This window comes from Pseudochaenichthys georgianus, chromosome 4, assembly GCF_902827115.2.
Source record: "Pseudochaenichthys georgianus chromosome 4, fPseGeo1.2, whole genome shotgun sequence".
Classification (NCBI taxonomy): Eukaryota; Metazoa; Chordata; class Actinopteri; order Perciformes; family Channichthyidae; genus Pseudochaenichthys; species Pseudochaenichthys georgianus.
Genome location: NC_047506.1, coordinates 8,005,624 through 8,022,003, shown reverse-complemented (window position 1 = coordinate 8,022,003; position 16,380 = coordinate 8,005,624). Strand labels below are relative to the sequence as shown.

The following is a 16,380-nucleotide window of genomic DNA, read 5'->3' as shown; positions in this document are numbered from 1 at the left end:
CTCTAATAGGACGGCAAAGGGGCAGCTGCTGAAGCCCCCTTTGGGGTCTATTTGTGCTCGTGCCTGTTCAAGGTTGTCATAATTCAACTCCTTTATATAATGTTGGCTAGTTAAATCTACAGGGAGAAGCACATATTCCTAAAAACTTTTCATGTGCTCAGATAAACATCCCTGTGTGACAACGCATTTTCCAGCTGATTCGGGATGTTTTTATTTAGTGCATTCAGTTTAAGAAGTACAATTTTGATTCAATGGAAAAAGAAGAAAAGTAAATAGGCTTTTTCCTTGGAGAGGAAGCGTGTGAAAAACTGTAACCTGAAAAGTAGTAACTAAAGCTGAATGCCAGCCAATAACAATACTCCATTAGATAATATTCTGAAGTGTTCCTCTTGTACACACACTTGTCATTGTCCTTTTTCTCCTTCATTACACATTCATCCACCTGTTGGGGGATTCTATGTGGAAATACTATAGGCTTTATTGTTTTTCTTGGGAACTTTTCTTCCCTGCTGTGGAGGTCTTTCAGTTGGTGTTGATGTGTGGGATGGGCTGGGTAGAACAGATAACATCACAGTATGTCCTTCCAACATGATATGGTTTGTATCTTGTGCTCAGTGTCCTTGTGTTTCCTTTGACTTTACACTATATTACATCATTCGGTTTTTGTGAATGATTCTTTGTTACTCATGATATCATAGACAAGTTAGGATTTTTTTTTTTTTTAAAGGGGGACCAATCGTGCTAATTTGCAGCTTCATATTTGTGTTTTGTGCCTCTGCTGTGACATGTTTGCATGCTTTAATGTTGAAAAGTATTTTATTCGCATACTGCCTGCGCTGCAGCACCTCTTTCCACCCTCTGTCTAAAACCAGAGCCCAGTCTGCTCTGATTGGTTAGCTGGCCAGCTCTGTTGTGATTGGTCAACCGCTTAGCGATGTCCTGGCCTATCATGTGTCAGAGCACTCGGTTACATTGTGATGTCACTACGTTACGGAAGTAAACAAAGGAGTCCAACACCGGGATTTTAGCCTTTGAAGACACTTTACATGCACAAAAACCTACATAACACACTATAGGAAAGGATAAGCCCAAAAAGCCATAAGACATTTATATGAATAAAGACAATAAAGAATAAAAGTCCACAGCTATGCTAGCACGTCTGTGAGGCTATAGTCATAGCAGTCATTTGAGCTTATATAATATTCCCCATGTTCAATATCTTTGTTTATCGCATGAGAATGCTAAAATGTGTTAATTGATACAAATGTATAGAGTAAAGCTGAATTGGATGGGAATGACCATACTGCTAGTTTGCACCTTAAAGTGACTATGAAAAGAAACTAAAAGAGAAGGCTATACAAAAATATATAAAGTATATAAAGTCGAACTTTACTGAAGCATCTGCAGTAAGTGACCACAAACACTCTACTAAAATAAAGCTTGTTGAACTGTACACATATGTTCCTTGAGCAACATCTATATTTTGTTAGCTGCCCAGTGATGTAAAACACTGATGTGCCGATGAAGTACCACGGGATTATGTTTTGGATCACAAGCAGAGCAGGAACACACTGTGTGTGTGTGTGTGTGTGTGTGTGTGTGTGTGTGTGTGTGTGTGTGTGTGTGTGTGTGTGTGTGTGTGTGTGTGTGTGTGTGTGTGTGTGTGTGTGTGTGTGTGTGTGTGTGTGTGTGTGTGTGTGTGTGTGTGTGTGTGTGTGTGTGTGTGTGTGTGATGCACAGCTGTGTGTCTGATGCACAGCTCTTGTGACACATGGCCTCAGACAGAGTGTGTCTGGAGGGAGAAAGAGTCTTCGATGGGTTGGACTGAAAACAAGTGACGCATGACTAAGAGGCCCAGGAAGTTCTAGCAGGCGGCTGTTGTTGCTGAGTGTGTGAGCGTGTGTCTGTGTGTGTTTATGTTTGTACCCGAGTCTGATTAGAGGGGCCCAGAGGGACTATGTGGGGCAATCCCGGCTGGAGTGTCTGGAAAAACTCAATGGAGTGATAAAAGCAGCAGTGTCCCTTACAGCATATCTGTCTGCTGTCATGGCTGCAGCACTTAATTGCCTCATATTGTAATTGAGTGTAATACATAAACCTTAAAAAGAAACCAGAGAACACAACAACAAACTGTACGTGGATGTATTACAGCATGTGATTTTAAATGTGCAATCTAAAAGTGGGTTCATCACATCAGCAGGAATAATTCAAATCCCTTGCAGAGTTTTACAGCATTTATGCAAATAACAGCATGAAAAAATGTAATGTATTAATATTTCTTCAAATACCACGACTCAAGTCCAACGTGATCATTGCTCTGTCTGGTAAAGATGTTTTCTCCTGCTCTCACGACCTGTCCCTGACCCAAAGTCACCCACTCCACAGATTCAATTGCTACAATGAGCATTTGACTGGGCTGGCTGTGACGCACTGGGCGCGGAGAGACAAAAGATTACCTCAGCCAGGCAGACATAGCAAACCTCAATGCTATCAGACCCTCTCTAATCTCAGCCCATGGGACAGTCGTGTCTTTCTCGCTCCCACATGGCCAGTTCAGACACAATGCCGGCCCAGAGACGAGTTAGGTTACACTGTGAGCTTTGAGAATACATCCATGCCTAATATAACTAATCGTATCTTTGTTAAGCCTGCCATGTTGGGAAATTAAACCATTGGGCCACTTAACATCTTGCATTAGAACTTTTGACAAAAATGATTTTCTGCAACATTATGAATACAATAGAAACTAATTGCATCCAGGGCTACTCTCATCTAGAAAAAAAAAAATGAACATTTTAAAATAAATATCAGGCAAGATGGTTTGAGGGATGTGATTGGCTTATAAGAGGTCGGATGGGAACTCCTATTTACTCTCAACATGTGACGCCAAGCATCAGAGATAGTGCAGACATTTTTCCAGCCGTCACTCTGCAGTTATATGGAAATCACATTATGGATACCTGTGAAACAAAAATATTGAGGACATTTTTAGTTTACAGCCTCGAAAATAAAAACAGACCCAAAAACAAAACAAAATCAATCATTTTCTTCTCCAGTATTTATGCAACTAAGCAAGAACTTCACTGCTATCTCAGAGCCGACAGATATCCGCCAACAAGAACTTGGCTGTGTCCACACAAGACGAGAGAATGTCTTTCCCATGTGAAGGGCTATTTGTTAACTGATTTATTTGTCTGATTTGACACTTGATAAAATGGTTCCAACAACAACTGTCAAATAATCAAGGAAACACACAAATCCACCTTCGACGAGATGCGTTTCTCAAACAAACAGATGCTACTTTTTAACATTTTAAGTATGACAGTTAGGCTCAAGAGGTGGTTGACTTCAATGGAAAAGTAAAATATGTCAAAATAGATCCAATGCAGTGCAAGATTGCAAAAACACATCTCTGGTTTATATGTGAACAGGGACATAAGAAGGCCCTGATCAGGAATAGTACTGTAGTTCAATGGAGACACATTGTGGTGATACATAATACAGACTTTTTCATTGGTATGTGAGTATGAATTAAGGACAACTAAACCTGGTTAACCCGAAGATATAATAACCTATATAAATATTTCAGAATTTCTAAGTCAATATAGCAAGAATGTATTGTGTCCTCAGTCCCTGGCTACAATGTGAAGTACAGTAAAACTCTTCATCAATTGGTACACAAAAGCACCACCATGTGGCCATATTCTTTATCACACATAATGGTTAGTCTTTTGGAAATGCAAATACATAGATAATTCAACAGTAAAATAAGTCTGGTTTTAATTTCTTATCTTTACACCTTTTGTAAAATAAAAAGCCAAATTACTTCAATATAGTCCATTTTCAAATTCACAATCCTAATCTGTAATTATAGGATAGAATATATAACGTATCCAGTAATGTTGATTTTGCTTGTTTTTTCTACATTTTCATCTTTCATATATAACACATTTATATTGTAGGCCTATTATTATTTCTAATGTACGTTTGTTGTATTTTCTCGGTCCGTCAACATTGACCTCTCCGGTGCTCCGTAGTCCTTCCTCCACCCACCTCTCTACCTGTTTAGTTGTTAAAAATGGCTGAAGCTCCTCCATGGCCCAGCCGGTTCTTCTGTCACAGATGCTCCGCAGAGATTAGTCCTCGGCTTCCCGTAAGTACCGTATACATAAAGTAAACATGGATTCAGTTGTACAAATGAAAACCACAGTGGTGTTGTCGTTACTTTAGTGGAAAGCGTTTTAGCAACGGCCTCAACAGTTAGCATGCTAACAGTGTTAGCTGGCTACTACGAGGGTCCCGTTTATCTTGCTAACGCTAATACAGTGTTAGTTAGCTTGTTATCTAAGTAGTAAATCCACCAGCATACAAACTTATACTACGTAGTCATTACCCAACTGCCACTGCTGCTTTGTCATGTGTCATTTATAACATCGTTTGGCTGGATAATTCGTTGATTATTCTGCGTTTTACGGGGTATGTTAGCCTAACTGTTAGCTATATTCACTAACAAAAACGGTCTACTCTTTGACACTGATCGCCTCAAATGATCGACTTCGGGTATTCGTTTCATTTGTGAGAAGCTGTCCTTACTATGTTTGCTTGGTTGTTAATCACTCCAACAGCAACAATGCCACTGCATCCTTTTCTTGTTTTGCTATTCAATAAAAGCACACAAGTGGCATGCCTGTCAGGGGCGAGAATGATCTGTCACAGAGCTGTAAATGTGCTCTTCACAATGCAAAGCTCAGCCATAGGTTTCTGTAGGATGCTGGTTGGGCCTGTGGCCACATTAACATCCCAACTGCTGTGTTGTTGTTATTAATAGCCACTTATTTTAGTTATTTTGAGTTCAGGTTAATTTTATTTTGTAATTTCAGCCATCTCATATGCATCTGATTGACACATGACCATCATAAAACAAACATAAGGACAACACATCTATATATACTAAGAAAAAGCACAATGACAATGATGATGTGGGGTGTTTGGAGCCTGGGAGAGAAGTCGTAGCTCATTCTGGTGGTTGGGTGTATGCAATCCACTACCTGATTTACATCTCTGCCGGTGGATGTCCTAAATGGATACAAATAAAATCCAGTTGGTGACCTGCTGACCTTGGTGTTGGCTTACCGATTACAGTGGCCTTATCAAATAGTGACACACAAAAGGACCTGCCAAATCCAGGCAAGGCTAAAGTTGGCTGTGGCAGCTACTAAAACTTCAGGTCATCTCACCTGCCACCATCGCTGTATGCTTTCCCTTACATTAAGAAATGAAGTCAAATATATGTATTAGTATTACATGCTATATTCCAGTCTTCCAATCTGTCTGGTACCTCTGGCCTAGTGTGTACAACTCCCAGGTGTTAAACATATATTTCAGAAGTGCCACTTTCAACAGTGTCAGAGAAGATGACCTGTAATGTTTACTCACTACAAGGAATAGAACAATTGGGTGTTGCTTGCCCAACAGTCTTTTGTCAGATCTTCAAACATTTCACACTGCTTTTCTTTGTTGCGATGGTAGTGCTAAATTAACAAGGCATGCTGGCTTTTACAACCTTTTGTTTGTTTACAGGAGTACACATGTCCAAGATGTGATTCAGGGTTTATTGAGGAACTGCTGGAGGAGAGAAGGTGTGTATGCATTTTATATTAAGCCCAGTTTTCCTAATCAAGGCCCTTTTTTGTGACTATTACACTGTACCTCTAAGAGAGTTATGAAAAGTATTCAATCATTCCCTATGTGTAATTTAACTTCATAGATGTTCTTTGTAAAGGAAATTATTTATTCTCTAAATATCCTTATTTTCATAAAATTAACCATCATTCACTACTGTGTATACTGTATAGTAGGGTTCACATAATTGGCAAATAAAGCCCATTATGAACATGCCTACGCTGATATATAGTCTAAAAACCCCTTAAACCTTTTACATTTGAACACCTGCATATATTAGATCAAGTAACAATTGGGGAAGAAATAAGTCATAGAAAAGCTTGATTTCATAAACTATGATCAAATGTAAAGCATCCCTTGGTAACCACTTGTCCCCTGTTTAGTGCTGACAATGGCTCCACGTCTACCATTTCCAGTGCCCCCCAGAACCAGCAACCATTTGAGGTATCGACCCCTTTTTTCACTACAAGGTTTCATAATGTGTCAGAATTTCCTGAAATGGTTTCCATCTGCATGTTTTGCTCATCTAGAACTGCACAGGATGGAAGTCTTGTCATAGTTTCCACTTCTGCTTTTCTAACAGAACAAATTCTGTCTCTGTAATGTTATATCAAATTGATTGGGCCGTTATAACTGTGCCCAAAGACAAGTAACAGTGATGGCCTGATATGTAGGTTATGTTAGTGCTTTAGGGTAACCTTTAAATGTTACTGAGGATGTGATGATGATGTTACTAAAGTTAAAGGGGGGTTCTCTTTGCCGGCATGCATTTCCATTGGTTTGAAATTTGACCTCACTGTCAACAAAACTCTAGTGCTTCAGGTGTTTGTTGGTACAATAAATAGCTGCAGGTATGTAGAGGACTTGCAAAGCTTCACATGTTTCTACCATCAAGATTACAGCAATCCGGTTTTCCTGTTTTTCTCCCAGAATCCGGACCAGCACATGTTTACATTCCCTTCGGGCTACGGCCAGTTTGCCCTGGGTGTCTTCGACGACCGCTTCGACTTCGGTGCTGGGCTCGGAACAGAGGACAACAGGGACGCAGAAAACAGGCGAGAAAGGGAAACGACATCACGGCAACGATATGGTGCTAGGCAACCAAGAAGTCGTCATGGCTCAAGGCGACAAGCAGGGAGGCCAGAGGGAGTTCCCACTTTAGAGGGGTAAGAGTACAGACTGGGACTTGAGTCAGAACTCAAGCATGAGTGGGACTAAGAGGTTCCTTAATAGTGGATCACTTGTTCTAATTTATAATAGTGCTATCTTTTCTATTATAGAATCATTCAGCAACTGGTGAATGGAATAATTGCACCCACTGCAATGCCAAATATTGGTGTTGGACCCTGGTGAGTATCAGGCACGGATCTATATTTAACAATAAAAATGAGTTCTCCACAAAATGCACTCGGTGTCTCCCAACTGCTCTAATGTTTGATTGTTCTTTTTAAGGGGTGTTCTTCACTCAAATCCTATGGATTATGCCTGGGGTGCTAATGGACTAGATGCAATTATAACTCAGGTATTTATTAAGAAGTCCTCATTGTTTTAAATAGTTTCATGTGTGATTACTTCCAGTAGGGATTTGTTTGAACATTTTACATATGTTGTAAGGAAATCTGCAGTATTATGCATCCAAACTCCATTTAAATAATTGTCTGTCTTTTTTTCTCGTCTTTAGTTATTAAACCAGTTTGAGAACACGGGTCCTCCGCCTGCTGACAGGGATAAAATAAAAACCCTTCCTATAGTTCATATTACAGAGGATCACGTTGGTAAGTTAAACCATTTTCTAGAGTGTAATATAATGTGTTATGGCTGGTTTTCTTTTTCCTTCAAATATATAAGATGAAACATTGTTTGTACAGCGATATCATTTAATTTTGTATTGAAAGTTGAGTGCGCCAAATACATCAGTGCAGTGTGCGAAATACCCGTCAATAATCGGGGGGGTCCCCATCTCCCGTTTATTGCGCAATATACCGGTCGAAGATTTCTCAATATGCAGTAGGCCTATGTAGTGCTGCGTACCTGGACTCACATTCAGGTTCAGGTCCGGACTCAAGTCCAGAGGTTCAGGTTCAGGTCCGGACTTATAAGTCCGGACCTGAACCCATGTCTTGTGTCAAGTTGTGTGAGTAACTAAAGTGAACTTATTGTGAGCTAATTATCAATTTAAAATGAACAATAATCAACTCAAATTCAAACTCATCAGGTTTATTGTGCTCCCTTCCAACTTGTGTCTACATTTCTCTACAAAGTACAAATGTAGAAAAAACACTTTTTGCCACTTAGTCTACAAATGACTTATGACAGCAACTACAGTGAACTACTACAAAGTTCAAACATTTATTTCATTTACCAAACTAAAGTAACCAAACAGTCCCTGAGCTGACTGAGCCTAAATCCCTAAAACGTTGCTGAAAGGTAGAGTAGACTATACGCATTACACTGTTACACACCTACTATACAGTATAGGCTAAACTGTACATGTATTTTCTACAACTCTACATGTGTACATTATACAGTACATACTACATACATAGTGATGTACATACATACTGTTAGAAATTAAAATCAATGTTGATATGGCGTAATTTTGAATTAAATACACTATTTAATTTAAATCAGTTTTATTCTGAAAAAACCGGAAGTTCACACTATTAACTTAACTAATACTTTTATTCTGAAAATTCTTCACTTCCGGTTAGCATTAGCATGTGGCGAAAGGCTACGTTTTCAAACCGTGAATCGAAGGTGAAATTACATGTGATGTTGTACACTGAGCACACTGGGATTAGCACTCATTTATTGACGCTGAATAACGTTTATCAGGGAATGTTTAAATAACAACAGACACTAGAATATACGTAAATGCTAGTTTTTTTGCGAGTCCAAGTACCGGGTCCCGACGTTCCGGTTTTAACCGGACTTGAACCGAAACTTTTTACAAGTCCAGTACCGGTTCGGCTTGCCGGTACGCAGCACTAGGCCTATGCAATATTTCATGGATGCAATCCAAGACAATCAGTAGTAGCAGCGTTTCTCAACCGGGCGCTGTCAAATAATTATATATTCTAACGTTCATATGAATGAATACACGACCGTTAAAGAGCCATCTGTTTTCGATTCTATGCGAGGAAATGGGAGCAGAGCTGGGGCCTGTACTACGAAGCTGGTTCAACCTAACCTGGATATGTTTGAGTTAGCCGGTTGGCCTAATCCAAAACAAACGCGCTGTCGCTAAACGGTACTACGACGCGGGTTATCAAGTGCATCGCTCAAGCCAGCCGTGTCCTATCTAGTTAGGTGCGCGTTCACATGAAAGGGGTGGTATTTGGAGCATTCGACCAATCACAAACATGGAGAAGCATACTGACAGCGCAGCGTCATACTTCCTGAATGAAAAGTGAACTTTAATACTAGTCAAATATGAAGAAGTTAAACTTTAAACATCCATGACTTAAACACTTGATCCAGGATCAAAGCCACAGAGCTGCACCTGCAAGGTGAATACAGCTGGCAAAAGTGTTTGAATGCATACATTAACAGGTTTATGATATCACTGCCCCGTCTAAAACACGAGTGGATCTGACTTTAATTACATTTGTCTCGAGTGTTTCGTCAACTTAATGTGTTGCTTAACATAATACTTCTGCATACAGTATGTGACACTGTGAGTGTTGCACGGCCAGATACGGCTCAGCTGACTCAGATAAGGAAATATATGATACATTATGAAGTGATATGCCGCGGACTGTACTTAATGTTACTCTGATCCTGTTACTTATGTTGTGGCAGATATTTAAGTAAGCTTTCTTAACGCTAATGTTATAATAGTTAGATTGCTCTGAAGATGGAGGTGATATTCTATTAATGTTCACGTTCACACAGTCGGTGATTTTTGCCGGCCGTCTTTCCTGCAACGGCAGCTTTTCCGTATTTCCTTTCTCCTGTAATAGACTTGATCGCTTTAAACTCCGCACACTGAGCTCTGATTGGTCAGCAGGCAGTGCCTTCACTGAGTTGAGCTCTTAGCCTGCAACCTAACCTGGTCCCGACCAGGTTAGCCGCTAAGCATAAGTTACCATGGAGATCTAGCCTGCTAAAAAGAGAACCAGCTTCGTAGGACCGGAAAGCCGGAGTTTTCCCTGAATTTAGCCGGCTAAGCGAAAATCCTGCTTCGTAGTATACCCCCCTGGTCTCACACACACACACACACACACACACACACACACACACACACACACACACACACACACACACACACACACACACACACACACACACACACACACACACACACACACACACACACACACACACACACACACACACACACACACACACACACACACACACACACACACACACACACACACACACACACACACACACACACACACACACACACACACACACACACACACACACTCTCTAACTTGAACGCCAAGGCTAATTATGCTATTCTTAACCCCGGAATCCACACAGGACATACGCACACGCTCATCTTATGCACAGCAAAGATCGAAAAAATAGTCTTTTACCTTAAGTGAGAATAGACCAAAGATGCCTTGGCTCGACTTCTTCTCGTTGCCGTCCTGGTTTCCAAGAAGAAGAGAGACGATGTCCTGCTTTAATCCAGCTTTTCACGAACGGCACTGGGTCGAATTTGTCCAAAGGGGGTCCGTTTAGGTCCACAAACAGAAGCGAAGACAGGCTCTCCTCGCGCAACCTGTTGCGGCTCTGGTTGTCGGTGTTATTCACGGCGGAAAAGCCTCTTTCGCACTCAGCAGACTTGGGGAGGTAAGTGCGACTTGCTATGCATAGCCGTTCCAGTGTTTTGCCCGGTGGAGTGCCCTGCAATTTCCAGTCTCTAAACTGCTCCACGGCCTCCCCGGCTGGTTCTCCGAGCGATTTAGCCAGACGGTGCACTTCTTGTTCGCCAAACAAAGTCAAGTCTTCCTGCTCTCCAGGCCAAAAGCGCTTATCAAGAGCTTTGAGCGTCTGGACCAAGCTTGACTCCGGTAAGCGCTTAGCGTTAGAGTAGCAACCACCGATTCATAAAAACGAGGCTTGTTTATTTTCCCCCTGCCTTCTGTCAGCTCTACGTCCTTAAAAAAGCCCGATGAGACGCCCTGTTCAGCCTTCTTCGTTGAGCTCCCCCCGGTCGTCTTCATGGCGGTCAACACATTTATGGTTTGTTTGATGTGGACACTTGAGTCCACAAGTGTCATTTCTCTTCTCTGCAGCTTGAGAGACAGGCTCTGGAGTTCACGCAGGATGTCTTTCATGACAGCCAAATCTTCCACGAATCCTGAGTTGGTTAGGTGCTTGAAAAGTCCCTTGTATTTTTGCCTCTCAACATCATTATGTGATGCGTTCTTACTGGATGTTTTAAAATGGAGTGCTAGTGCGGGGAAATCTTTCCATACAGCTTTTACTGTTTTAAAGCTGCTGGCAACCCATCTGATGGTGAACATTTGACCTATTTCCATGTTGAGCTCGGCCGCTGCTTCTTTCAGCAATCTGGAATTCCTGGTTGACTGATTGTAGAGTGAGTATAAATGTGAAATAAATATCTCAAACTGATTAGTGCCACCCACTTCTTTAAGAGCATCTTTGACTGACAGTTCTAGTCTGTGCGCCAGGCAGTGTACAGACTGCACGTTCGGAAACTTGCTTTTGAGCCTGACGACAAGCCCACTGGCTTTTCCCGTGAGCACTGCAGCCCCATCGGTGGCTATGCTTATTAGGTGCGTCTACAAAAAGTCATCATCCATTCCAGCTTTATATAGACTCGCCATCATTGAGTTATAAATTGATTCAGCATCGACCCCATCTGTAAGTTCCACTATATCCAGGAACACATTATCTACATCCCCCTTACCACTGACATCACATCTTACGTAAATGATTAGATAGGGACGACCGTGAACGGTACTTTCATCAATTGCGATTGATACCTTTGAATCCATTTATTTCACATTAGAGACGAACTTGCGGCGCATTTCCTTTGCAATGCGACTTATTATTTCTGCGCATGCATGGTCAGATTTGTGGATATTCCCAACTTCGGCTCCATTCAGCTCCTGCATTGTCATGAGGGGGTTGAGCTTTTTATAAGATAGCCTTTCCTTTGCTACGGTGTAAGCTGTTCTAAACGAGACTGTTGTTTTCTTGAGTAAATCGGACTGTACATCAATGAAACAGTTTGGGAGGGTTTCTTTGTCTTTCATCTGTACTATTTCCACTGACCTCGCGTGGGCCTGGCTGTCCCTGTCCCTGTAGATCTTCTTTCGTAGCTGTTTTGCATCAGGGCTAGTAACATCACCATTGATCCATTCTTCCGCGAGGTGTAAACCCGGTCCCTTTAGCAGCAACGTTTTTGCTTTCCTACACACTAAGCATCCTAACTTTCCAGCCTTAATGTCAAGCCAGGGGTTGCGGTCTTTCCATTCGCCCAACTGCTTCGTTGTCCAACCAGCCGGCGGAAAGTCACTAGCAGTAGCAGCTACCTCCGCAACTGCTGCGTCTTCTGAGCGCTCTGCCTCAACTTCACCTCCTTCTGGGGAGTGACTGGGCGGGACAGGAGCCCCCGACTCGTTAACGGTTCTGGTAGCGAGTGCTGTGCTAGCTGCTGCATCATCAGCATCATCTCTGGGTGTCTCTTGGTCATCTCGTGGTGTCACTTTTTTGGATGTGAACCCAAAGTGCGCGAGTGAAACACTTTTGGTTTAGCTTTCTCTTAGACATTGTAGTCCTCTCTAATGTAACGTCTTTCGCTCCTCTTTGCCGCGCGTGGCTAATTTGCATAATTTGTGGCCGCGTCACGCAGCGTACCCGCGTCACGGCGGCTGGCTCTGCTTTTGACAGCCAAAATAGAAGATATTTGTGAATAAATGTTTTGAATTATGAATACTGGACATAGTAAGCTTAAAAACATCTTAGTGACCATTGCAAGTGACAAATACATATTATAATTTCAGACCCCCCCCCTACATTTTGCTGTTGAGGCTTTCAGGGGGGCTCAGGTGTTAATCGGGGGGGTCGAGCTCCCCCGGACCCCCCCCGTATTTCGCACACTGCATCAGTGGTATTTCAATTCATTAACCATTTTGTCAAACTAGCCACCTTCAATAAATGTAGCTTTAAACTAATGCTGTCAAAATTATCGCGTTAACGGCGGTAATTAATTTTTGGAATTAATTGCGTTAAAATATTTAACGCATTTAACGCATGTGCAGAATGGCCCGCCCTATACATCCCACCAGTGACAGCGCCAGGGTATGACTGGGGTAGGCCACACCCACATAAATGGCTTAGCCCCACCATGAAAAATGATGTTAAAGTAAGCAAAATAAAGTCCGCCAACTCGCGCCGAGAAAATTGCACAGACAGCAGTTAGTAAGATTGATTTCAGTAGCCACTTGTCTGTGGAAATACCGAAGACCAGAAACGGTTTTGAAAACTTTTGTCACGAAGTGATCGTCTTTTTAATAGAACATCTTTGATAATGTCTTCTGGCCAATCAGAATCAAGATAACGGCGTGGTGTTGTTGCAGGAAGTCCCAACGGAGAATTATTTTGCTGTAGTACAGGGGTGCACATAACTGGTATGCAGGTTATATGCGTAATCTGAAATGCGTACCGTCACTTGTGTCACAAAGCGCATTTGCGTACCGACGACGTACTTGTGAAGCTTTTCCAGAAGGCGGTTAGATCACCGGACGACAGAGTCGGTCTCCGTGTGCACAGACAGGGCTGCTGTTAACGTCGGTCTGTACAACGGACTTGTGCCAAAACTACGCCAACCGGCTGTGGAGGGAGACTCCCCCCCCGGAGAACTGCCGGTCACGCTCTGTGGTCACGAAGTACTCCACTAGCCCCCGTCCGTCCGTCCGTCCGTCCGTCCGTCGACTTTCCTGAAGTACTCCCCCGTTGATAGAAATCAACACGTAATGAATTAAGACCCCACGGTTTGATGATTGATAGGTGTGTGGGCTGTCTTTCATTTTGACACGCAGAACATTTTTATAATAAACATACATACTGTATATTAAATGGATATATCCGCCTTCTTTCATTTATCTTAACATTCCCACAACAATATACATAAATAAATGGCATATTTTGGACATAGTTAGAATGGTGATTAATCATGATTAATTCATTTTTAAGCTGTGATTAATCTGATTAAAAATTGTAATCGTTTGGCAGCCCTACTTTAAACATTTAAGAATGTTTGAGTCAAGTTTTTCAACAAGTGAGCTCAAAGGGATGATTCTGTAAAAAAGTCTTATTGGAGGTATAATCTGACTTATTGGTAGACAGAATCTTTTTTAAATTCAAACATGTTTAAAGTCCATCTATATGTGCTGTTTTTATAGTTATCCTAGGTACTGAACACACCCATCACATCCTGTTTTAGAGCGCTAGTCACTCTGCATAGCTTAAGTCAAGTCGCCCAGTAGCACAGCATCCTACCCTCTTTCTGAAAAAAACCAACCCTTCATTATCACATCTTATTTTAAACATTTCTGTTGCAGTTTGTTTTTCTTGAAACCCCTTGTCCCAAACTACTTGACAAATCATATCAAATAATGTTATTTACACGTTTGTTTTCAGCTTCAGGACTGGAATGTTCAGTGTGTAAAGACGATTACAGTGTCGGAGAGATTGTGAGGCAGCTCCCATGCAATCACATGTTCCATAATGACTGCATAGTCCCCTGGCTGGAACAGGTAATGAACCTCAGCTTTCTTATGTCTGATATATCAAACTGTGTGATGTGGAAGTATCATCAATATCCGTTACAGAGCTTATTTTATCACTCTTTCTCTCCAGCATGACACTTGTCCAGTGTGCAGGAAAAGCTTGAGTGGACAGAACACGGCAACAAACCCTCCAGAACTATCAGGGATGAACTTTACCCCCTCCTCCTCTTCCTCCTCCGCCTCTTCATCTTCCTCTACACCTCAGTCCTCGAGTTCGACCAGCAATGAGAACTCCACTGATAACTCATAGAGGACCACTTGTCCTCATCACCCTACGAGCTGTTTATAGCTCCTAGGCTGCTGTACTTCAGAGCTGTGACCTCCAGTCCCCCCCGCTGTAGGGTAGGGACCTGAGCAGCGGCCAGGAGCACTGGAGCCTGATCAGGGGTAAGTGATACGTGAGGTCCATGCAGTTCTGCCTGCCCTGCTGCTCCCACCTTGATCAGGGATCTGAACAAAGGAAAGGCGGAGGGAGTGCAGCTTCTGTCAGGGCGGATGTGGAGAAGCATGGAAACTTCAAAAGGGCTCGAATCCCCTCATACAGGAAGAGAAAACAAAGGGATCCAAAGGTAGAAGACTCGGGACAACGAGACAGTCTCTTTTGCCAATGAGGCAAAAACAAATGTACAGTTATTCCTTTTTATAAGTAGCATTCATATCTCTGATAAAATGACCCAAAGTGCACGATTAGTGTGCATTTCAGTTTCTTCGTGGTTTAGAATATTACATTTGATTTGTTTTAATCTCAAAACAAAATAGTTTATGAAATGATTTTATTTTCAAGACCCAATTACAGATGACCTGAGACCATACAGGTACTGTTGTTTGCACTGAAAATGAAGCGTCAAATTGCAGTAATTTGGAGCCGTTTGTAAAATCATTACTAAATTAAACATAAGGATTTTGTTGTGTTATCTACAAGCCTAAAAATAATTAGAAACATTTCATTGCTTTTTTGCATTTTTAACTTAAAGGTAAATTAAATATTTTCTAAAGTTGCCAGTTGAAATCTATTGATTTGCAGTATGGTCGTGTCAAAAAAATAAAATGATATGAAAATAAAGCTGTTTGGGTGCTACCACTCAAAATTAATGTAAAGCATTCTCTGTGTCTGTGTTTGGGTGTGTATATAATCCTATTTGAAGTCTTATTATGAAAATTGAGCTTGTTTCATAAAGTGACAACATACATGGTCAACCACTGGGACAAAGTCTGTTAGACACAAGTACGGTGAAACAAGAACATTTTCCAAAATGTAGTTGTTTGTACAGCAAATCACAATAATTGAAAAAAAATATGTAATACGGTAAAGCTTTTTTGAAAACAGGCAAGCTATAGTCTGATTTCCCCCAGTATAATGTATGTCCCTTTAAGGACATCTTGCCGGTTCTTGGACCAACCATTATTATATAAGATTTCGTGACCATTTTGTACTTTCAGAGAAAGTTCTGAACTCGTGAAATGTTATCAACAAGCCAAAAATATTCTGCTTCCTTTTATTGTTAAGCAATATGGGTGTATTTCCTCTGCATTGTACCTCTTCTCCCCGGGGGTTAGGGTTCAAAGGCCTTTCATCTGAGGGGATTGTTAAGAACAGAACATCTTGTGTAACTATTTACCTTAAAAAATGAAATGGTGTTTTAATGTTCAGTGACTACAGATTCAATGTCTAAAAACACTATTTTAGTTTGGTAAAAGTGTGTGTATGTGTATCTTTTTTAAGTGTTGCAGCTCACTTCTAGAAATGATTCAGATTGTGTGACTAAACAAATAACTCAATAACAAACAAGTGAAAACATTTAAAATGCATTTTTAATAGGCAGGGTTGTAGTAGTCTTAATTCAACAATTGGGTTGTCTGGAATTTGCCTTACATGTTTTTAATTGCTTTCTCTCCAAGTTTCCATTTCACAGCCAACTTC

General features: G+C 41.3%; 1 protein-coding gene across 1 annotated transcript; it reads left to right on the top strand.

Moving 5' to 3' along the window:
* The first annotated feature begins 4,054 nt into the window (after window positions 1-4,054).
* Window positions 4,055-15,560, top strand: LOC117445770 (E3 ubiquitin-protein ligase RNF126-like). The gene is made up of 9 exons (XM_034081634.1): window positions 4,055-4,153; window positions 5,581-5,639; window positions 6,066-6,126; window positions 6,613-6,848; window positions 6,963-7,031; window positions 7,135-7,204; window positions 7,364-7,457; window positions 14,311-14,426; window positions 14,530-15,560. Exons 1-9 carry the CDS (start codon window positions 4,079-4,081, stop codon window positions 14,707-14,709), a joined length of 960 nt encoding a protein of 319 aa, XP_033937525.1. The 5' UTR covers window positions 4,055-4,078; the 3' UTR covers window positions 14,710-15,560.
* The last annotated feature ends 820 nt before the right edge of the window (window positions 15,561-16,380 follow it).